At 39.6% G+C, this 23540-nt stretch overlaps 1 protein-coding gene across 1 annotated transcript in view; it reads left to right on the forward strand.

Moving 5' to 3' along the window:
- LOC143039361 (protein bicaudal D-like) overlaps window positions 1–23540 on the forward strand; it is a 115658-nt gene that overhangs the window by 40583 nt on the left and 51535 nt on the right. The window contains exons 4-5 of the mRNA XM_076209253.1: window positions 7691–7821; window positions 14180–14297. Of these exons, the coding sequence (XP_076065368.1) occupies window positions 7691–7821; window positions 14180–14297 (249 nt within the window). The remainder of the gene's footprint in view (window positions 1–7690; window positions 7822–14179; window positions 14298–23540) is intronic.

A 23540-nucleotide genomic window follows, 5' to 3' on the forward strand; every position in this document is an offset into this window, starting at 1 on the left:
CACAGTTTTGAAAAATGCCATATCTTGACCAAATTCACCCCCCCAGGTGTCGCGTACCCCCTTAAGTTTCTTCTTGTGCCCTCTTGTATTTCTTCTGTCCCATTTAGATAGATCATAATTCTATAGATGGTTATCAAATTGCATCTTTCTCTTCTTTGCTCCAGAGTTAATAAGTTTAGTTTGTAAAATCTTTGTTCATACAACTTGCTAAGTGTTGGTGTCATCTTTGTTAATGGTCTTTGAATTCTCTCTAGTTTCTTTGTTTTTTATTGTACTGGGTGTCCATAGTGACGCTGCATATTCCAATTTTGGTCTTATCAGTGTAACTAGGATTCCCTTTACCATTTGTTCGTCCATGTAGTCAAAGGCCACTTTCATTGATCTTATTAAATTGTAGGTTTCTCCAACTATTTTGTTTACACGTTTGTCTGGTGTCATGTCATTTGGGATAATTACTCCTAGGTCTCTTTCTGAGTTTACTTTTGTAACTTCCTTTATTCCAATTTTGTATTGACCGGATATTCATTTTTACATACATACATACATACATATACCAAGGCTTTTTCCCCCTTACAAGGGGGGTAGCCAAAAAGAAAAAGGCATAAAATCATTCCCACCCATTCCATCCCTGAATACACTCCACACCCCTCCATCCTCCCTCTTATCTCAGCACCTCCTGGATGACGGGTCATCCCTGCACCTTGTCCACTGCCCTGGGTCAGAAGCAGTGTCGCAAGACACAGCACATCCACAGCAAGGCCGCTTCATTAAATCGGCGACCCCCCCTCTCCGTCCCCCCATTGCATAAAATGAGAGGACGTGGAGAAATCCCTTTGGGCTGCGTCAAATTTTGCTCACACATACTACCTCACCCTTACTTTTTCCAAATTCCATTATATTACACTTTTTAATGTTGAAATTCGCTTCATTCATTTTACTCCAATTCCAGACTTTGTCCAGGTCTTCCTGAAAAGATTTGCAATCATCTTCATTACTCTCTTCGGTAGTTTCGCATCATCTGCAAAGAAGTTTATATAACATTCAGTTCCTTCATCCATATCATTTATATAAACGGCAAACATTATCGGAGCCAATACAGAGCCTTGGGGGACTCCACTTATCATGTTTACCCAATTTGAGTTCTTTTCTCTAAGTACCACTCTCATTTTTCTTCCTTCCAAGAAGTCTTTCATCCATTCCAATAATTTTCCTTGTATTCCACCTATTGTTTCAATTTTTCTTAGTAGTTTTTTGTGTGGTACTTTGTCATAAGCCATTTGTAGGTCCAGGAAAGCACAGTCTGCCCAGCCATCTCTTTCTTGTATTATATCTACCAATCTTGAGTAAAAGCATATTAAGTTTGTAGTACATGATCTTCCACTTCTAAATCCAAATTGGTTGGGGTTTAGTATTTTGTTCTCTTCCAAGTGTTTAGTCCATTTATTTTTGGTGACTCACGTATTTTTGCAGTTGTGCTTGTAAGGGATACCAGTCTATAATTTGTTGGATTTCCTTTGTCTTCTCCCTTATATATTGGTACAATATTAGCATTCTTCCAGTCTTGTGGTACTTTTCCTTCTTTGAGTGAGAAGTCAATTATCTTGTGTATTTTATCTGTGAGTTCATCTATGCATTCTTTTAATATCCAGTTCACTATTCCGTCTGGCCAATGTGACTTTCTGACTTCAAATTTCTTTATTTGGTCTCTTATATCTTTTTGTGTCACCATTATTTCTTTCATTTCAGGGGATCCTTTCTGGTGACTATCATCCCACAATTGTGAGCTTTTAATTGTAAATACAGAGAAAGTGTCTGGTCATTACTTCAACCATTTCTACATCTGTGTATTCTACCGGTCTATAATTTGTTGGATTTTCTTTATTTCCTTCCTTATATATTGGTACAATATTAGCATTTTTCAAGTCTTGTGGTACTTTTCCTTCTTTGAGTGGGAAGTCAATTATCTTGTGTATTTTGTCTGTGAGTTCATCTATGCAATCTTTTAATATCCAGTTCGCTATTCCGTCTGGCCCATGTGACTTTCTGACATCGAGTTTCCTTATTTGGTCCCTTATTTCTTTCTGTGTAACCATTATTCCTTTCATTTTAGGGGATCCTTATTTGTGACTATCGTCCCACAATTGTGAGCTTTCAATTGTAAATACTTAAAGTGTCTGTTCATTACTTCAGCCATTTTTACATCTGTGTATTCTTTATTTCCTTCATGCAGTTTCACTATTTCATGTTTGTCTTTTAGTTTGTCATTTACCGTATTTTTCGGACCATAAGGACCATAAGTCCTTACATAAGGCGCACCTGGTCTCGTCATCGGATAATCATGCATATGTGAGTGCATTCAGAACAACATTTTCGTTGTTAAATGAGAAAAATCGGTTGGCATTTAGCAAAATTACAAAAATAAATGATATATATTTTTATTTTGGTCAGTGAAATCAGACCACCTCCATGGATGGTCTGCCCTGCCAATACTCCTAAAAAACAACAAACACGTTACGGGAATTGTGGGGAATAAAACCAACATTAGCAGTTTTATTCCCGGAATTCTCTATTCACTTAAAAACACAAGATTACAAATGAAGATAATTTTTTTGTTTCGACCATGGGCGCAATATAGCAATAAAAAATTAATTATTAATTTTGTAAATTATAATGTATCAACGTAATATGCAATTTTGTGAGCGGAAATAAAAAACAAAAAATATGCTGAAACAGATTTCGTAAGTAACGAAGTCGTGTCGGACGAATGGTACGCCATGTTTGTTATGATAGATGCCGACGTTGAAGATATGAAAGGGTGATAAATTCGTCTAACCTAACCTAACCTGTGTTTAATAAATCATTACCTGCAAATTAAATGTCAGCCGGCTCGTCCTCGTTGTCGTCGTGAGAGACGTTGGCGTCCCAATCCTATGCTACCGACTTCGTTCATTAGCATATTTGCTTGTAGCAAGGTATTTTTTATTTTCATTTCCGACCACAAAATTGCATACGTTAATACATTTTAATTTACAAAATTAATAATTTTATATTGCTATATTGCGCCCATGATCGAAACTAAAAAAATATCCAAATGACTACAGTCTGAGTGGAGCGAGACTATACCAATGCAAAATGGCTATCTGTGTCGTGGACGCTATCATGTCATAACGATGATAGCATGAATGAATGCTGTGGCATGGACCCGAAAACTGTCGAAGTTTTCACTATTTTCTTGTCAAGATATGCATCTTGGTTATAAATTGGTTGTAACTTTTGCTAGGCCTATCATGCACTGTCGCCGTCGGCAGGCTAGCTACGAAACGTGTCAAAATAGTACGTCACTATCCGAGGCATTTTTTTTTGCACTGAAGCCACACATAAGGCGCACCGCACGATAAGGCGCACCACCCGATTTTGGCCGATTTTAAGGATTTGTCCCGCGCCTTATGGTCCGAAAAATACGGTATATATCTGTAAAATAGTTTAGGTTGATCTCTGCATTTTGCTATTACATCTTTTTCATAGTTTCTTTTTTCCTCTCTTTGTATGTCTATGTATTCATTTCTCAGTTTGATGTATGTTGACATTTAGTCTTTTTTTTTTGTCTTTTTTTTCATCTTTTCTAAGCTTTGTCTCTTCTATCTTTAGCATTGCTACACTTTTTATTTTATTATACCAGCACTTTATGTACTCCATTTTCTGTTTCTGTTTAGGCACATGTTTGTTCCCTCCTTATAAATATCTTTAAAAATGTTCCATTTCTCTTCCATCTTTGTTTCATCATTTGCAAATTAGTCAGTTTTGTTGTATATTAATCTTCCTTCTCTATGTTTCTCATTCCTTCTCACAACATTTTATTCCCTAAGCTCGATCTCTATTAGTATGTGGTCACTTTCCAATTGGTGTGTTATAGTTTATTTCTTCCACAATTTCAGGCTCAGAGGTGAATATCAAATCTAGTCTTGATGGTTCTTCATTTTGTGTAAATTTAGTACTGTATTTTTCAGACCATAAGGCATGGGCAACATCCTTAAAATCGGCCAAAATTGGGTGGTGCGCCTTACGTGTGGCTTCAGTGCAAAAAAACAATGCCTCGGACAATGACGTACTATTTTGACACATTTTGTAGCTAGCCTGCCGACGGTCGCCGTCGGCAAGCATAGGCAGTGCATAGGCCTAGCAAAAGTTATAACCAAGATGAATGTATCTTGACAAGAAAATTGCGAAAACTTCGACAGTTTTTGAGTCCATGCCACCACATTCATTCATGCTATCATGGCTATGACATGATAGCATCCACAGCACAGACAGCCATCTTGCATTGGTCTAGTCATATGGGTGTTTTTTTTTAGTTTCGACCATGGGCGCAATATAGCAATAGAAGATTAATTATTAATTTTGTAAATTAAAATGTATCAATGTAATATGCAATTTTGTGGGCGGAAATGAAAATAAAAAATACCTTGCTACAAGCAAATATGCTAACGAACAAAGTCGGTAGCATAGGATCGGGACGCCATCTTATCGTCTTTCGGTACTTCCAACAGTACCTCGCCAGGTACATTTCTTGAAGGAATGTTATGGAGGGGAGATACATGCATTCCTTCAAGATGCAAGAACTTTGTATACCACGCAAGCTGAAAGTGGTTGAAAAGCCGGCCAACGTCTCTCACGAGGACGAGCCAGATGGCATTTAATTTGCAGCTAATGATTTATTAAACACAGGTTAGTTTAGACAAATTTATTATCCTTTCATTTCTTCGACGTCAGCATCAATCATAACAAACATGGCGTACCATTCATCCGACATGACTTTGTTGCTTACAAAATCTGTTTTAGCACCTTTTTTGTTTTTTATTTCTGCTCACAAAATTGTATACGTTGATACATTATAATTTACAAAATTAATAATTAATTTTCTATTGCTATATTGCGCCCATGGTTGAAACTAAACATTTACCGTCATTTGTAATTTTGTGTTTCTAAGTGAATAGAGAATTCCGGGAATAAAACTGCTAATGTTGGTTTTATTCCCCACAATTCCCATAACGTGTTTATGTTGTTTTTTAGGGGTAATGGCAGGGCAGACCGTCCATGGAGGTGGTCTGATTTCACTGACCAAAATAAAAAATATATATCATTTATTTTTGTAATTTTGCTAAATCCCAACCGATTTTTCTCATTCAACAACGAAAATGTTCATTTCTGAATGCACTCACATATGCATGATTATCCGATGACGAGACCAGGTGCGCCTTATGGTCAGGTGCGCCTTATAGTCAGGCGCGCCTTATGTAAGGACGGGGAATAGCAAATTACGGGTGCGCCTTATGGTACGAAGCGCCTTATGGTCCGAAAAATACGGTATTTTCTTTAACCCATTGAGGCAATGTGTAATCAATGGTCATATCTAGTAGGTCATTGCCCAAGAGTTCCTCTCCACCTCCCATTGTCAATTCTTCCCAATTTATTTCCTTTGCGTTGAAGTCATCCATTATTACTATATTTTTTCTATATTTCAGTGTCTCTGTTAATTTATTCTTTGTGTCTTCTAGTAATTTTGAGTGTTTGCTGTCGGTCCAAATCTTAGTTTTTGGTGGCACATATACAACTCTAAACTTTCTACTTTTCATACTGCTATTTTCAACTTTAATTGTGATTAATTCCACATTGTCTTTTCACTCTGTTGCCTGTTTGTCCATCCTATTTTTCGACCCAAAGTTGTATAAACTTTGTCTCACCATACTTGATTGTATAGGACCTTTCAGTTTTATCTCCACAATTCCCATTATGTTAGGGTTCTCTATTGACAAATAGTCATTCAATTAATCCTGAAATCATACCGTCCATATTTGAATATACCACTTTTAATTTTTTCTTTTCTCTTTTTTTGTTTAAGTTTCCATTCTTCTTATGTACCAATTTCTCGTTCTCAGATCCAACACTTTTTTTTTTTTTTTTTTTTCTGTATCCATTCTCTTCTTGTTTTTTCCTTGGCTTCACTTCTCAGTGCCCTATCTTTCTCGATTTCCTCTTCTTTCATTTCTTTTTTTATCCACACATTTTTGTATTTTTCACTGTTTGCTAGTTTTGCCGCTTTTGATAGTATTTCTTGAGCTATCATATGAGTTAGTTTGATTTTCATTGGTCTGTGGTCTTTCCTTTTGAGTATGTACCCATTCTGTGTACGTCATCGATTTATGTATCCAGATTCTGTCCTTCATCTTGAACCACTTTTAGTATCTCCTTCACATATTCTTTCTCTTTTTCTCTTTGGTATTTGTGTACATTGTGTTTTTCATTGATACCATAAACCACAATGCATTTCTTTTTGTCCACTGTGTTTCTCACCCAATTTTCCTTTTCTTTGATCACCTTGGTCACAGTTTCCTTTGCATTCTCTTCTACCTGCTGCTGTACTATTTCTCTGAATGAGAGTTTTTTATTTTCACATTAGCTTTTCTACTGATTTTTTGTTTCGTTCAGATCAGTCTCTTAGATTGATTCTTCCATCTTTTCATTTACTGCTTGGAATTGTTCTTTAACCTATTTCTTCAGTTCTTCATTTGTATTTCTAACCTCATTTTCCTTTCCTCTTTTTATCGCACTTAGTTCACTTTTTAGCTCGTTTAATTCTCTTAGTATCACCTCATTAGTTGTGCGTAGGTTAGATACCTTTAGTTGCAAAGCTTTATTGTCTAATTTCAAATCAAAAGGTTTTCTCCATTATTTCCCCTCGCCTCCTAAATCCCGAGAAATAATCCTCACTGATATACCTGTTAGTCATCTTCAGAGTAGCATTTAGACTTTTTTTTTTTTTTTTTTTCCCCACTCCCCACAGGGACTCAATTCTGGATACATCCAGTCCTCTCTTGGTTGATTCGTTACTCCTTAGTTCTTCTTTGTTGCTTTCCATATTGTGCTAAAACTGTTAACCCAAGAACTGGACCACATACATACCTTGCCAGTCCCACGAAAATATATTGTTCAACCCCGAAATGACAACAAAGCATTTTCCTGTTATGGCAATAATGCGCTAGTTCGGAGCGCTAATTCGAAGCTTGGAGTTAGCTGTTGACACCACCTTTCTCTTTGACTCTGCTCATGTCCAATCCTCTATTTTTTGGTTCATTATTCCTTTTTTCTCCTTTTCCTTCCTCCATTTTATATGTTAATGCATTTTATCAAACTGGATACTTTACACCATAGCAGTCACTCAAAAACCACAACTTCCTCTTCATGAATACAAACATTGTGCTGTCCTTGGGTTGATAGAAGATTGGTGGTACTTCATCAAACTTTTGTCTAACTTTCAGTTTCCTTCAGACTGGCAGGGCATCTTGTAGGTACAGCACTACATCCCCTGGATCAGTATTTTATTTTTTTATTTTTAGATAAATACCTGGATAAGTCAAAGGTTAAGGCTTATGCACAACATTAGAGAAGCTGTGCTAAGTTGTTTGTGGGTCAGGAAATTTCCAAAGCAAATATTGCCATACATACAAAAGTTGATGTGGAAAGTAGCTTATTCTTCCTTACTGAGGAAGTTAGAGAAGCTGCCACACATAAGAATAGCAGATGTGTACCAAACTGTAAAAGTGGGACAGTTGCCAAGCATGAAACTCTTACTCATAGGAATATATGTTATATTCATTGTATGTTTATACTGAAATCAGTTCCTTTATTTCAGGTGGTATGACTGCAGCAGAAGTACAAGAGGTTCAAGAACAAGTCATTAAATTAAAGTCCCTGTTATCCACCAAGAGGGAGCAGATTGCAACACTTCGTACTGTCCTTAAGGCCAATAAGCAAACAGCAGAGGTAAAAATTTAATTAGTATCACTTGCAGTTTAATACAGTGAATGAAAGGATTGAAATAGCTAGCCACCTAAACTAATGATGGGTCATCAGTGGTGTATAGCAGTGTGCTACCTGTAAATGGTGCTGCAACTACTGCTATGGCCAAAGTATTACACAAAAATATTCAAACTTAAAACTAATTTTATACTTACTGTGAAAAGGAGATAGCAGATAGGGTTGATGAAAGAGTATTGAGATAGTTTGGACACATGTAAAGAATATGTGAAGAAAGATTAGTAAAAGGTGTGGAAGGCAGAGATGGAAGGATTGAACTTGAGGCGGATGAGATGGAGGGATGGGATAAAGGTGATTTGAGAAAGAGGGGAATGTCTATTTAGCAAGAAAGGGAGAAGGCAGGAGTGAAGAATGGGTATTTATTGATGATATTGTGTTGCAAGGATTGGAGGGGCAGGGGATGGTGGGGAGCAGGGAGAGATTGTGTATATACCTAGTTGTATTTTGCGGATAGAGTAGAGTTAGGAGTGGAGGAGGAATGGGGATGGTTCAAGGAGGGAGTCACAAAGTGTGCAAAGATGGTGTGTGGAACAAGAAGGAGAGGAGGAAATAGAAGGAAGGGTAGTGAATGGTGGGATGAGGAAACAAAGAGAAGAAGAGAGCTTTCACAGATTGGTTACAAAGTAGGACGAGGGAGTCATATGAGAGGTACAAAGAAAAGAAAAGAGAAGTAAAGCAAAAGGTAAAGGAGGCAGAGGAGAGCAGATGTGAAATGGGGTAAGTGTATGACAGAAAATTTTGAAAGTAATAAAAAGATGTTTTGGAAAGAAATTAAGAGAGGAAGAGGAGGCGAATCAAGTAGAGAAGAAAAGGTAAAAGGTGCAGATGGAGAGATGATAATGGAAGAGAAGGCAGTAAGGGGAAGATATGCAGAATATTTTAGGGAGTTCCTAATGTGAAGGAGGATAGGGAGGGAAAGATAGTTGCAGTGGGAAATGTGAAGAAAATGAGAGGGATGCGTGAGAAAAATGGAGGAGAAATAAGGAAGGATGAAGTGAAGGGAGTTGTTAAGATGATGAAAGCAGGTAAGGCACCTGGTCTGGATGGATGCCATGCAGAATGTCTAAAAAAAGGAGGTACAGTGATGGTGGACTGGCTGGTGAGGTTATTTAATGTTTGCTGGAGAGAGGGTAGAGTGCCGGAGGACTGGAGGGGTGCCTGTATAGTTACACTTTACAAAGGAAAAGGGGACAAGTGTGAATGTAGTAGTTTCAGAGGGATTAGCTTGTTAAGTATAGTTGGGAAGGCTTATGGGAGGATCTTGGTTGAGAGGATTAGGAGAGGAACAGAAGGAATAATTGGTGAGGAACAATGTGGATTGAGGACGGGTAGAGGTTGTGTAGATCAGATTTTGATGGTAAGACAGATATGTGAGAAAGCTATAGGAAAGGGGAAGGATGCTTTTTGGGCTTTTATGGATCTGGATAAGGCTTACGACAGGGTAGACAGGAAGGCACTGTGGGAGGTTTTGCAGATATACGGGATAGGAGGAAAGCTTTTAGGAGCTGTCAAGAGTTTTTATTAGAGTAGTAGAGCTTGTGTCAGGATTAGAAATGGAGAGAGTGAGTGGTTCGAGGTAAAGGTGGGACTTTGTCAGGGATGCGTTATGTTGCCCTGGCTGTTCAACTTGTACATGGATGGGGTAGTGCGAGAGGTAAATTCAAGGGATTGGAGATAGATTAAGAAAATGGAGAAAAGTGGGAGGTGAGCCAGCTGTTGTTTGCAGACGACACTGTGCTTGTGGCAGGATCGGAGGAGGGATTGAGGAAGTTGGTGACAGAGTTTGGGAGAGTGTGTGATAGAAGAAATCTGAAGATAAATGTGGGTGATGGTAAGGTGATGAGATGTACAAGGGGTGAAAGTGGCAGCAGACTGGAAGTGAGTATTAACCCCTTCCATACGGTGCCGCACACGTAGGCGTCATGGGGAGCGAGTGTATTCGCGAGGCTGCCATATCGGCGTCTTGATTATATTTATTGTAGTCGCCCCTCCATAATGACATTCTTTCTAATTCTTTTGTAATCGCATTTTCTATGGTTATCAAAATTCACGGGTGAAGAGAGAACGATCGATATAAGCGGTGACTATATTTTATGATGCGAGTATTATTACGACACGTCGTACGGCTGGCATTGGTTGCTGCCACCGAGATCTAAGTCCATGACGCCTACGTGTGCGGCACCGTATGGAAGGGGTTAAGAGAGAGCGACTGGAGGAAGTGGATAGTTTTAGATACTTGGGTGCAAATGTAGCAGGAAAAGGTGGAGGTAGAATGTAGATTGAGAGAAGTGAGTAAATGCCTTGGTGGATTAAAAAGTGTAATGAGGAATAGACATTTGGGAATGGATGCTAAGAGGAGACTGTATGAAGGACCGATTGTGCCAACAGCACTGTATGGGGCAGAAACATGGAAAATAAGAGAGGAAGAGAGAAGGAGTTTGAATGTGTTTGAGATGAGGTGTATGAGAAGTATGATGGGAGTTACTAGGCTAGATAGATTGAGAAATGAGGAGGTGAGGAGGAGAACAGGGGTGGAAAGGGAGGAGATAGGGTTGATGAAAGAGTATTAGGATGGTTTGGACACATGGAAAGAATGAGTGAAGAAAGACTAGTAAAAGAGGTATGGAAGGCAGATGTGGAGGGAGTGAACATAAAGGAAGTCCTAGGATGAGGCGGATGGATGGGGTGAAGAGGGCTTTGGGGAAGAGGGGAATGTCTGTTGAGGAAGGATGGGAGAGGACAGAAGACAGGGGTGAATGGAGAATGGTTGTATATGGATGATGTTGTGATGCATGAGGTGGAATGGGCGGGGGGATGGGGGGTGAGGTAGTATGTGTGAGCAAAATTTGACGCAGCCCGAAGGGATTTCTCCCCGTCCTCTCCTTTTATGCATGGGGGGGACAGAGAGGGGGGTCGTCAATTTAATGAAGTGGCCTTGCTGTGGATGTGCTGTGTTTTGTGACACTGCTTGTGACCCAGGACAGTGGACAAGGTGCAGGGATGACCCGTCATCCAGGAGGTGCTAAGATAAGAGGGAGGGTGGAGGGGTGTGGAGTGTATTCAGAGATGGAATGGGTGGGAATGATTTTATGCCTTTCCCTTTTTGGCTACCTCCCTTGTAAGGGGGAATAAGCCTTGGTATATATATGTATGTATGTATATATGTATTTTTCGGGAAGGGGAGCTACGCTTGTGGTGTCCCGCCTTTGTATCTCACAGTGTCAAGTTTGCTCTTAAACTTATGAATGGTTTTGCACACACTATTTCATTGTCCAGTTTGTTCCAAGTGTCCACCACTCAATGTGTAAAACTGTTTTTCTTCAGATCTCTTCTGTAGCAAAATTTATTTTTATTTTCTTTCCATGTCCTCTTGTGCTTCTCTTGTCCCAGATTACCAAGTCCTCTCTATTGAGTATTTCTGTGCCTTTCCTGATTCTGTAGATGGTCAGTAGGTCACCTCTCTCTTTTCTTTGCTCCAGAGTTGGTAACTCCAGTTTAGCCAATCTCTCCTCATATGACAAGTTTGCAAGTGCAGGTGCCATTTTTTTATTTTCTTTATATTCTCTTTGGTACTGGGTGACCACAATGTCGCCGCATATTCTAGTCTAGGCCTTATCAGTGTGACCAATATTTTTTTTTTATAATTTCTTTGTCCAGATATGTAAATGCCACTTTTATTGATCATAGCAAGTTGTAGGATTCTCCTACAATTTTGTTTATCTGTTTGTCATAGGACAAGTCATTTGAGATTATTACATCCAAATCTTTTTCAGATCCCTCCTTTACCTCCTTGGTTCCAATTTTATATTGTCCTGATATTCTGTTTTTGCTTTTTCCAAACTCAATAATGCTACACTTATTAATATTGAAGTCCACTTCCCATTTCTGACTCCAATTCCATACATTATTCAGGTCTTCCTGCAGTGCTTTGCAATCCTTTTCAGTTTTTACTTTCCTTAACATTTTGGCATCGTCTGCAAAGAAGCTCATATAACATTTCACATCATCATCCATGTCATTCACATAAATAGCAAACATTATTGGAGCCAATTCATATCCTTGCGGTACTCCACTGATCACCTCTTTCCAATCTGAATATTTTTCTCTGAGCACTACTCTCATCTTTCTACCAATAGTTTCATGATAACACAATTGTGCTTTATGCCCCCAATTATTACAATTGTAACATGCAATTCTAGCATTCCTTCATGTGCTTCAAACTATGTTCAGATTCTCTGTTTCTGTAATCACTTCTAGTTTCTATTGTTGCATTCCCACTGTCATCACATATGGACTAATTGCTTTATTTTCACTGTAACATTGAAGAAGGTAATCTACCCTGAATCCATTTTTTGTTTGAGATCTTTATACAGTTTTTCTGAAGTTATCTCATCAAAATTATGTATTTATAATGCAAATGCTATTATTTTAGTAACCTCAGAAACTTTTATTTTGTCACTAGATCTTTCTATCCAATCTGAATCCTTCAACATAGATATACCCTTAGACCATATGTCTAATTTTGCTAAATATTGTGTTAGTTTCACTCGTTTTTACTTTATCATTATAACCAAAGACCTGATAGGATCCTGGTCACTTTTTGATTTAAAATGTTTAATGAATACCGTTTATAAGCTTCATATTGGTTGATATCTTCCATTTGCTAGAAATTTATTATAAGCCTAGCTGTACCCTTCTCAGGATCTACATTTTCTTATAAATTTTCTATTTTCCTTTTTTCATCTTATATTTTTAGTGACAAAGTGTCAGTCAGACTGAGAAACCCATTAACTCCCACTGTATTTTCTTCCCCTGAAAATTTGGGAATGTTTATATTTGAGGTAATTACCTCATGATACAAAATTCATACCTTCAGTGTTTTTAAAGTCTATTTCAATCAACTGCCTCCTATGTAGTCGTCCACACATGTATGGCGTGTACCTGACACGTACATCAACCACATCATCCTAGTAGTCCCCTCATTCACTGGCTCGTTGTCTTTGTAGTCCCCTTGTTCACTAGTAGTAATAGTCCCTCACATTCACTGTTGCTTGTAGTCGTCCCCTCGTAGTCAGCATGCAATGCGTGGCTGCATGCACTGTTGCTTGTATCTCATCCCCTTGTAGTCAGCATGCAATACATGGATGCATGCTTGTAGTTTGATGCACCAGTCTCTTAACCGTATATTGCGCTAAGTCCTTTAGATGTAGTATTTTGCACAAATTTTAATCACCAGTCTCTTTGTTAGTAGCATAATGTTTCATCCATTTCATCCCTAGCTGCCACCACTGTGGTTGCCTGTCACCACTCTATTGTTGTCTCTTTGTGCTTTTATTTTCTTATTGTAAGTCTTTCACTTCATACTTTCCTTTCACTACTGTCTTTGTTATGTATGATAGTCACTCACAATTTTAGTAGGAAGGCCCTGTGCTTCCGATCATCTGACTTAGTCAAGTTTCACTTAGTAATATCTTATGTATAGGAGAGAGGAATTAAACAGAGCTTAATTTTTCTTTCTTTTCCCAAACATTACTACACTTGGTTCTTTAAGTTATACCAAGGGACTCCTGTCAGGAATCCTCAATTTGGGTACTAGGTCAGTTCTGCAATGACATGATTTCTTTAGTCCAATGATATTTAATTTTAGATTTAAGAACCTCCCCTAAGGGCATGATCTTACAATCTTGAACCAGTTGAATTTTCTCCTTTCTCCAATTGGAACACCTGTTACAAGTCCGCATGCAATACTGCTTACTCAAGCAATCTTAAATTCATTGCACACTGAGTTTACATATTGTTACATCAGCATAAAAATGAACATTATACAGCAATGAAATTGGGTCCCTGGCAACTGTTTGTAAACATTAGACAGAGGAGCTCATGCAACTTCCTTCACCTACGAACTGTTGTTAACCAAACACCCAACTCATAAAAATGAAATTCTTGCCACCTACCCCTCTATCTACCTCTTTTGTCTACCTATATTTACACTACATAATTTCACCTCGGAAAATACCTTCCTATTTTTGTCATGAATATGTGCTCACAAGCTGGATGAAACAATAGTGTGTGCAAAAAGCATAGACGAATTTAAGAGCAAACTAGACACTGTGAGATACAAAGAAAAGGACACCACGAGCATAGCTCACCTTCCCATAAGATACAACTAGGTAAATACAAGGGTGGGCACTGCATAATTTTGATGAGCACTATATGCTCAGGTAATTTATTCTGTACTTTATCTACCATCTCACTTCATATCTTTTATCATCCAATATATCTTTTTTTTTTTCTCTCTTCATAGGTAGCTCTTGCAAACCTGAAGTCAAAGTATGAAACAGAGAAGAGCATTGTGTCAGAAACAATGATGAAACTCAGGAATGAATTGCGTTTACTCAAGGAAGATGCAGCAACATTCTCCAGTAAGTAGATTTGGTTTGGGTGTTTTGTATCCCAGAAACACAAAAGAGTTGATAAGTTGAACAATTAATGAGGATGGTTGTCCTAGGTTTTTTAGTTTTTCTTTAGGCCAGAACTGCAACTTTTGGTGTAATCATGTCAAAAGAGTAAGTACAAACTCTTAGTAAGAGAGGTGAGTGTTTTTACCAATGTTTTCAGCAGTGAATCTGTAGAGTATCCTTGTTTACCAGGAAATAAGACTTCTTTGGAACCAAAAATTGGTACCTGCTACTGGTGGTCCACTGAGACAGATCTTGGAGAGAACCATCTCCCTACCACCAGTCATTAAAGCCTATCAAAATAAAATCCTTATTTCGATCTGGAAGTGCACCACTAAGGGGCTGACATTTGGTAACTGGGCTTAGGATCTCTATTAACTTGACTATTTCCTCCATAAGGAGAGCCAACAACAGGTTACTAATTTCTTCTTTCTACAATAAGCCATTGATGTAGAAACAGTCCCACATTTAATGCAGTGCAGACAGCAATAAATTGTTTCTTCCCAGAGTGATCTGTTGGAGGGCCCCCAAAACCATCGCCAGTTGTGAAACCTGAGGCAACAATTATTATAAAATTGCTATCCAGTGGTAGTTGATATATAATTTTCTTGCACAAAATTGCAAGTGATGAACATGGTTATGCATTTTACATGTATCTATAGTGTATTGTGGACAGGAGACAAGGATCATCCATAAGAAACTGAGACGGAGGAGAAACAAGCAGGTGATGGGTGGGAGTGGGGCAGGAGGCATGCCTTGGTTGGCTACCTCTCTTATATGGGGAAGAAGCCTTTTGGTATCATCATCTTCATCAGTTGGGGGCATGTGTCAGGGAGCACATTGCTTCTCTCATATGCCGGGGCACCAGACCCCACAGTCTCTCTGAGTAAACTACCATACAGCCAACTTTCCCATTCCAAACAATTCTTGATAGGCTTGATCAGTTTGCCCCAGCCATTAATTCTGTGGGCATCCCCTTTGTCTCCTCCATCAAGGTTTGTCTCATGTGGAGACGACCAGATGAATAGGATCAACATAGGAAAATGTGCTACATGCTCATATAGCTGGAATTGACATGAATTATGCTGGTGACTGGCCTAGACTGAGTCTCACAGAGTATCTGGTTTGATACAAAGTCATTCCAATAATATGCCATGATTCTCTGAAGGCACATTGTACCAAAGACATTGAGATTCTTCAAGTCAGCATTCAGTGTCCATGTCTCAGCTGTACAGCAAGGCATGGAGCAAAAGTGATTGGAGGGTACAAATTACAGTCCTCCTGCATGAATAATGACAGTGCCATATATTCTGGTTGAGCGAGTCCACAACATCATTGTCAGTGCCAATCCTTCAGAGTACTTCCTGACATCACTGCTGTTATGCACTACACTATCAAGGTATGTAAAGCTTTCCAAGACCTCAATGGCCTTGCCACATGCATGGACAGACTGAACTGTATCATCCAGTAAGCCCCCAAACTCCTGGACCTTGGTCTTGGTTATAGAGACCTGAAGTCCAAGCAGTCTTGCCTCCCTTTGCAATGACTTGAGGACTGCAGTCAGGACCTCCAACAACTCTGCAAAGTAGGACAGCATCATCAGCAAAGACAAGGTCAGTGACCTTAGTGTTGCCGATAGATCCTCAAGAATGATTGATCAACAACTTTGCCCAGTATCCAGTCCATGCATATGTTGAAAAGTGTTGGGGCAAGAACACATATTTGCCTCACTCCAGAATTTACAGGAAAGAAGCTAGGCAACCCCCCAAAATTTACAGCACTCTCCCTTCTAGAGTATAAGCCAGATATCAATTCAGGAATCATTGCAGGAATCCTACAGATCTGCAGATCGATGCACTGAGTCAAATGGCTTCCTGAGGTCAACAAAAACTGGGGGGGGGGGGATCACATAGATGCTCCACAAGAATATGAAGTACTAGGATCTGATCAATTGTTAACTTACCTGGCATGAACCCAAACTGTTCAGGCCTCTGAAACTTCAATAGATGTGAACAAATCCAGGTCAGCAGTAGATGGGCAAGAACTTTACCTGGCACATTGGGCAGTGTAATGCCATGGTAATTGCAGTCCTGCTGGTCCCCTTTCCCCCTCCAGATAGGAATGACCAGACCCTTCTTCCAGTCAAAGGGAATGGTACCAGAGTGCCAGACAGCAGGTAGTACTGCATGCGACCTGTGGATCATGGCTTTGCCTTCAACTTTCATCCATCAACTTTGCACTGATGTTGCAGATGTTAGCTGCCATTCCACCCTTCAACTTGCAGCCTCTTTGACCTTTGTCAGAGAGGGTGGAGAGTCATTTATTGGTGGATCAGGAATCGCCACCTGAACATCAAGTGGAAGCTGTCTGTTTAGAGGGTCACCTATGAGTAACTTGTCAAAGTACTAAGCTTCCCATTCAACTGCTTGGATTTTGCAGAATTTTATCAGGACTTGATAAACATGCCTGAGGTCATTTGCATTAAATGGCCCTTGACATCCTCAGTGATTCCCCTGATGTACCTCTCCTTATCCATTCTCATGAGAGCTCTCGTCCACTGTTTCTGAATCATGTATTGGTCCAGGTCCCTAGCCATTCTGGCAGCATGACCTAACTTGATATTCCCTAGTGTTTTGTGTGGTGCAACACCAATCCTCGACTTTGGGTGCTCTCCAGTGCACTCCTCATCAGCTAGAGTTTCATGTTTTAAGTGTTTCACAGCTCTTCAAGGTACTCAAGAGAGCCAGTTACTTCAAACCATTTATAGATTGCTACCTCATACTTTGGGGCACATGCATCATCCCTAAGTTTCTCCAGGTGAAACCTAGGTGAGGGTTACATCACAGGATTTTCCTGGATTTGATACACAGTCTGAGTGTTGCAACCACAAGTCTATGACCATTCCCAAAGAATTCAGTACTGTACTTCAATAAATCCTGCACTTCTGTAGGATCTTCCAACGAATACTAACAAGTATGTGATTGATCTCCTTGGCCACTCCTCTGGCATTACTGTACCATGTCCATCTGTGTGGCTCTCATCTCTGGATCCAAGAACCACCAATTCTCAGCCTTCTGGACTTTGCCAAGTTGAGAAGGAGAGAACTGTGGATGTTCCTGGTTCCACAACTATGCGGGCCAATACATACTTCATAGCCAGTTCTGTCAGTGCCAGTAACCTCATTGAAATTGTCCAAAACAGTATGTCTCTTGGTGGACACTGGTCAACAATAGATTAAAGCTTGATATAAAACATCTTCTCTTCAAGGTTATATGCCTCAGTAGTAGCAAATACTGTAGTTAGGGAGATGAAACCCATGGTGTGCTTCAGCCTCAACAACATCATGCCCATCAACTGGAGGAACCTTTACATTGGTGTGCTGTAGTTGGCTACATATGCCTACAGCTACTCCCATGAGGTGGGCCCCATTGTTTCAGCCCAGCAAGAAGTAGGTGTAATGCTTACTACAAATCTCACTGCTGCCTGGTCTTCTCACCTCTGGGAGAGTCATTATCCAATCAAAGCTTCCTGAGATTCGCTAATAAAAAGGGTAGTCATTTGTCCTGGAAGAAAGAATGTTTCAGGTGTCCATGTGGAGAGCCCAATGGAGGTACACCCTGGGCTTGGCTTGACATGTTTGTGCCTTATTTGCAACACCCCAGCACCCTGCTTAGTGGAAAAGGTGAGTTTGAAAGGGACAGATTGTAAGCCTGTCCCCACCATATCTATCCAGTATAGTTGCCATGAACATGTACCTGTGATTTGCTTTTCTCTGCCCCCATCCACCACCAAACGCAATGAGGGGAGACCAAGATTTGGGTATACATATTAACCTAATAGTCCCAGGGGTTATAGGAGAGTATTTGAATCCACCACCTTAACACTAGGGGATGACAGCCACAGATTGTGTGGTGTCAAGCCAGGTGGCAGTTGCTTGCCTTAGGGTGTGTCTGACCCACAGATTCAAGTCAGTCATCCCAGTTGATTTGCTTCCCCAAACCAAGAGGACCTGTCCTGGTCTGAATAGAGGATCAAAGAGTCGTGTTGCTAGTCCTAGTCCTCAGTGCAACTGTGGCACTGGGACATCACTCAGCCTCCAGAACTGCTGTCTCTAGCCCTGCAGGGATGTCATACAATGCAAACATTTGGGTTAGTGATCCATAACAAGGTTGGATGGCCATTGACTCAGAGTTCATTTGCCCTTTTGATGGTTTTCTTTTTCCTCTATGATAGGGTGTCCAATACACCTGATAAACATGTCAATAAATTATTTGGAGAGACTTTTAACTTAACTAAGATCAGTGAAAGTGGCCTTCGACTACATAGATGAGGAGATGGTTAAAAAAATAGTGGTTACATTTATAAGACCTAAACTAGAATATGCCGCAACATTGTGGACACCCAGCACAAAGAAGAACATAAGAAAATTAGAAAGAATCCAAAGAGAAGCAACAAAAATGGCACCTACACTGTCAAATCTGACAAATGAATAAAGATTGGAGAAATTACACCTGTCAACACTGGAACAGAGAAGAGAAAGAGGTGATTTGTTGACCATTTACATAATTATGAAGGGGATGGAAATTCTTGATAGAGATGATTTATTAAAGTGGGACAGAAGAGAAACAAGAGGACATGAAAATAGAATAAAGGACACTTATAGAAAAGACCAGAAAAAGAATAGCTTCCCACATAGTGATTGATGTCTGGAACAAACTAAACGAAGAAACGGTGAATGCCAAAACTATACACGATTTTAAGAATAAACTGCATGTGGAGAGATACAAAAATGGGTCACTACGAGCATAGCTCTCGTCCTTTAAAATACAACTAGGTAAATACATATACCAAAGGCTTTTTTCCCCCTTACACAGGGGGGTAGCCAAAAAGAAAAAGGCATAGAAATCACTCCCACCCATTCCATCCCCTACATATTCCAATCCCGTCCACCCTCCTCCCTCTTATCTTGGCAGCTCCTGGATGACAGGTCATCCCTGCATCCTGTCCATTGCCCTGGGTCAGAAGAAGTGACGCAAGACACAGCACATCCACAGCAAAGCTGCTTCATTAATTCGGCGACCCCCCCCCCCCCTCTCCGTCCCATCATGCAGAAATGGAGAAGAAGGGGACAAATCCCCTTGGGTTGCATCAAATTATTTCTCATTCATACTTCCTCACCCCCATCCCCCACCCACTCCCACTCATGCATAACAGCATCATCTATACACAACCCTTCTCCATTCACCCCTATCTTCTGTCCTCTCCCGTCCTTCCTCAACAGACATTCCTCTCTTTTGTAATGCCCCTGTTACCCCATCCATCCATCTCATCCTAGCACGCCCCCTCATATTCACTCCTTCCACCTCTGGCTTCCACACCTCTTTTACTAATCTTTCTCCACTCATTTTTTCCATGTGTCTAAACCATCCTAATACTCTTTCATCAACCCAATCTCCCAACTCCCTTCCCACCCCTGTTCTCCTCCTCACTTCTCACTCTATCTAGCCTAGTAACCCCTATCATACTTCTCAGACATTTCATCTCAAACACATTCAAACTCCTTCTCTCTTTCTCTCTTATGTTCCATGTTTCTGCCCCATACAGTGCTGTAGGCAAAATCACTCCTTCATATAACCTCCTCTTAGCATCCATTCCCAGATGTCTATTTCTCATTTCTCCACCAAAGCATTTACTCGCTTCTCTCAATCTACATTTCACCTTCACCCCACTCCTCCCTTTCCTACCACATTTGCACCCAAGTATCTAAAACTATCCACTTCCTCCAGTCTCTCTCCCTTAACCACTTCCATACGGTGACGCCTACGTAGGCGACATGAGGAGCAAGTATTTACCTAGTTGTAATATACGGGAGGGGAGCTATGCTCGTGGTGACCCGTCTTTGTATCTCTCCACATCAAGTTTTATCTTAAAATCTTGTATAGTGTTAGCACATACTGTTTTGTTGTCTAATTTGTTCCATGTATTTATCGCTCTGTGTGGGAAACTGTTCCTTTTCAAGTTTTTTCTATAACTATCCTTTTTCAATTTTTTTCCGTGTCTTGTTTTACCGTTGTCCCACATTAATAGGTCGTTCCTGTCTAAAACTTCCATTCCTTTCATTATTCTGTAGATAGTTAGCAAATCTCCTCTTTCTCTTCTTTGTTCCAGAGTTGGTAGGTTCAATTTGGATAGTCTTTGCTCATGTTAGTTCGGCGAGTGTCGGTGCTAGTTTTGTTGTCGCTCTTTGTAATCTTTCTAGTTTCTTAATATTCTTTTTGGTACTGGGTGTCCAAAGTGATGCTGCGTACTCGAGTTTTGGTCTTATTAGTGTAGTAAGTATTTTCCTTATCATTTCTTCGTCCATATAGGTAAATGCCACTTTGATTGCTCTCAATAAGTTGTAGGTTTCTCCGAACATCTTGTTTATATGCTTATCTGGTTTCATGTCCTTTCCAATCATCACTCCAAGATCTTTTTCATAGTTTTATTTATTTTTTCCTCCCCAATTCTGTAATCTTTTGATATTCTATTTTTACTCTTTCCAAATTCCATTATGCTGCATTTCTTAATATTGAATTTTACTTCCCATTTTTTAGTCCAATTCCATATTGTGTCCAGATCTTGTTGCAATGAGTTGCAGTCCTCTTCCGTTTTTACCTTCTTAAGTAATTTTGCATCATCTGCAAAAAAAATTTATATAGCACTCCACGCCTTCATTCATGTCATTAACGTATACAGCGAACATGATCGGTGCCAGTACTGATCCTTGCGGGACCCCGCTTTTTACTTCTTCCCAGTTGGAGAATTTTTCTCTAATTACAACTCTCATTTTCCTCCCAATCAGAAAGTCTTTCATCCATTCCAATAATTTTCCTCTGATGCCACCTTTTGACTCTATCTTATTTATTAGTTTCCTATGAGGTACCTTATCGAATGCCTTTTGCAGGTCCAGAAAAGCACAGTCTGCCCATCCATCTCTTTCTTCTATTATGTCTACTAATCTTGAGTAAAAGCAAATCAGATTTGTTGTACAGGATCTCCCTTGTCTAAATCCAAATTGATTTGGGTTTAGTATAGATTTTTCTTCCAGGTACTTAACCATCTGTTTTTGATCACTCTTTCACAAATTTTTGCTATTGTGCTTGTTAGTGAGACCGGTCTGTAGTTAGATGGATCTTCCTTATCACCTCCCTTATAAATTGGTACAATGTTTGCTTTTTTCCAGTCCAATGGTACTTTTCCTTCTTTAATTGATGATTTAATTATATCATATATTTTGTCAGTTAATTCTTCCATGCATTCTTTCAGTATCCAGTTTGCTATTCCGTCTGGGCCATGTGATTTTCTGACATCCAGGGTTTTAATTTGATCACTGATTTCTTTTTGTGTTACGTTTATTTCTTTCATTGCTGGGGATAATTCTCTCTCTCTAACTTCACTGTTAGGCGATTTTTCTATTGTGAATACTGATCTGAAGTGATTGTTCATTATTTCAGCCATTTCCAGTTCTTCTGTAAATTCTTTTTTATCTTGGCGCAGTTTTTCTATTTCTTGTTTGTTTTTCAGTTTTCCATTTACATATTTGTAAAATAGTTTGGGTTCTTCTTTACATTTGTCTATTATCTTTTTTTCGTAATTTCTCTTTTCATCTCTGCATATTTTTACATATTCGTTTCTTAGTTTGATGTATGTTTGCCATTTGCTTTGTTTCTTATCTCTTTTCCATTTTTTCCAAGCTTTGTCCCTTTTTTCCTTTGCTTCACTACATCTTTTGTTGTACCAGTTCTTTATGTACGCGATGATGCTGACGTCGGCATCTTGATTATATTGTAGTCGTACCTACGTAACTTTCATTCTTTCTAAACTGGCTTCATCATAATTTCTATGGTTATCAAAATTCACGGGTGAAAGAGAATGAACGATTGAACACTGACTTTATTTTTTATAATGCGATTATTTTGACGCAACATCGCACATCTGGCAGCTAATGCTGCCAGATGTGCGATGTGCCCCGGAGTGAAGAGGTTAATGCTCACTTCCAGCCTCCTGTCACTCTCTCCCATTGTACATCTAATCACCTTACTTTTGTCCACATTTATCTTCAGATTTTTCACACACCTTCTCAAACTCTGTTACTAAGTTCCTCAATCCCTCCTCTGATCCTGCTACAAACGCAGTGTCGTCAGCAAACAAAAACTGGCTTATTTCCCACTTTTCTCCATTTTCTTTAACCATCTCCAACCCCTGACCCACTACCCTTGCATTCACCTCTCACACCACCCCATCCATGCTTAGATTGAACAGCCAGGGCAACATAACACATCCTTGATGAAGTCCCACCTTTACCTCAAACCATTCACTCTCTCCATTTCTAATCCTAACACAAGCTCTACTACTCTCATAAAAACTCTTGACTGCTCTTAACAGCTTTCCTCCTATACCATATATCTGCAGTACCTCCCACAGTGCCTTCCTGTCTACCCTGTTGTAAGCCTTTTCCAAATCCATAAAAGCCCAAAAAGCATCCTTACCTTTTCCTATAGCTTTCTCACATATCTGTCTTACCACAAAAATCTGATCTATCTTGTTTCTCTTCTGTCCTAAACCCACATTGTTCCTCACCAATTACTCCCTCTGTTCCTCTCCTAATCCTCTCAGTCAAGACCCATAAGCCTTCCCAACTACACTCAACAAGCTGATCCCTCTGTAAATACTACACTCACACTTGTCCCCCTTTCTCTTGTAAAGCTGAACTATACAGGCACTCCTCCAGTCCTCCAGCACTCTACCCTCTCATAAACATTAATCAACCTCACCAGCCAGTCCACCATAACTGTACCTCCTTCTTCACACATTCTGCATGGCATCCATCCAACCCAGGTGCCTTACCTGCTCTCATCATCTTAACATCTGATTTCACTTCATCTTTCCCTATTTCTCTTCCATTTTCCTCACTCATCACTCTCATTTTCTTAGTGCTTCCCACTGCAACTACCTTTCCCTCCCTATCCTCCTTCATATTTATCAACTCCCTGAAATACTCTTCCCATCTTCCTCTCACTGCCTTCTCTTCCATTATCATCTCACCATCTGCACCTTTTACTTTTTCTTCTCTACTTGATTCGCCTCCTCTTTCTCTTTTAATTTCTTTCCAAAACATCTTTTTATTACATTCAAAATTTTCTGTCATACTCTTTCCCCATTACA

Source organism: Oratosquilla oratoria, chromosome 26 (assembly GCF_046742065.1).
Source record: "Oratosquilla oratoria isolate Oo_2021 chromosome 26, ASM4674206v1, whole genome shotgun sequence".
NCBI lineage: Eukaryota > Metazoa > Arthropoda > Malacostraca > Stomatopoda > Squillidae > Oratosquilla > Oratosquilla oratoria.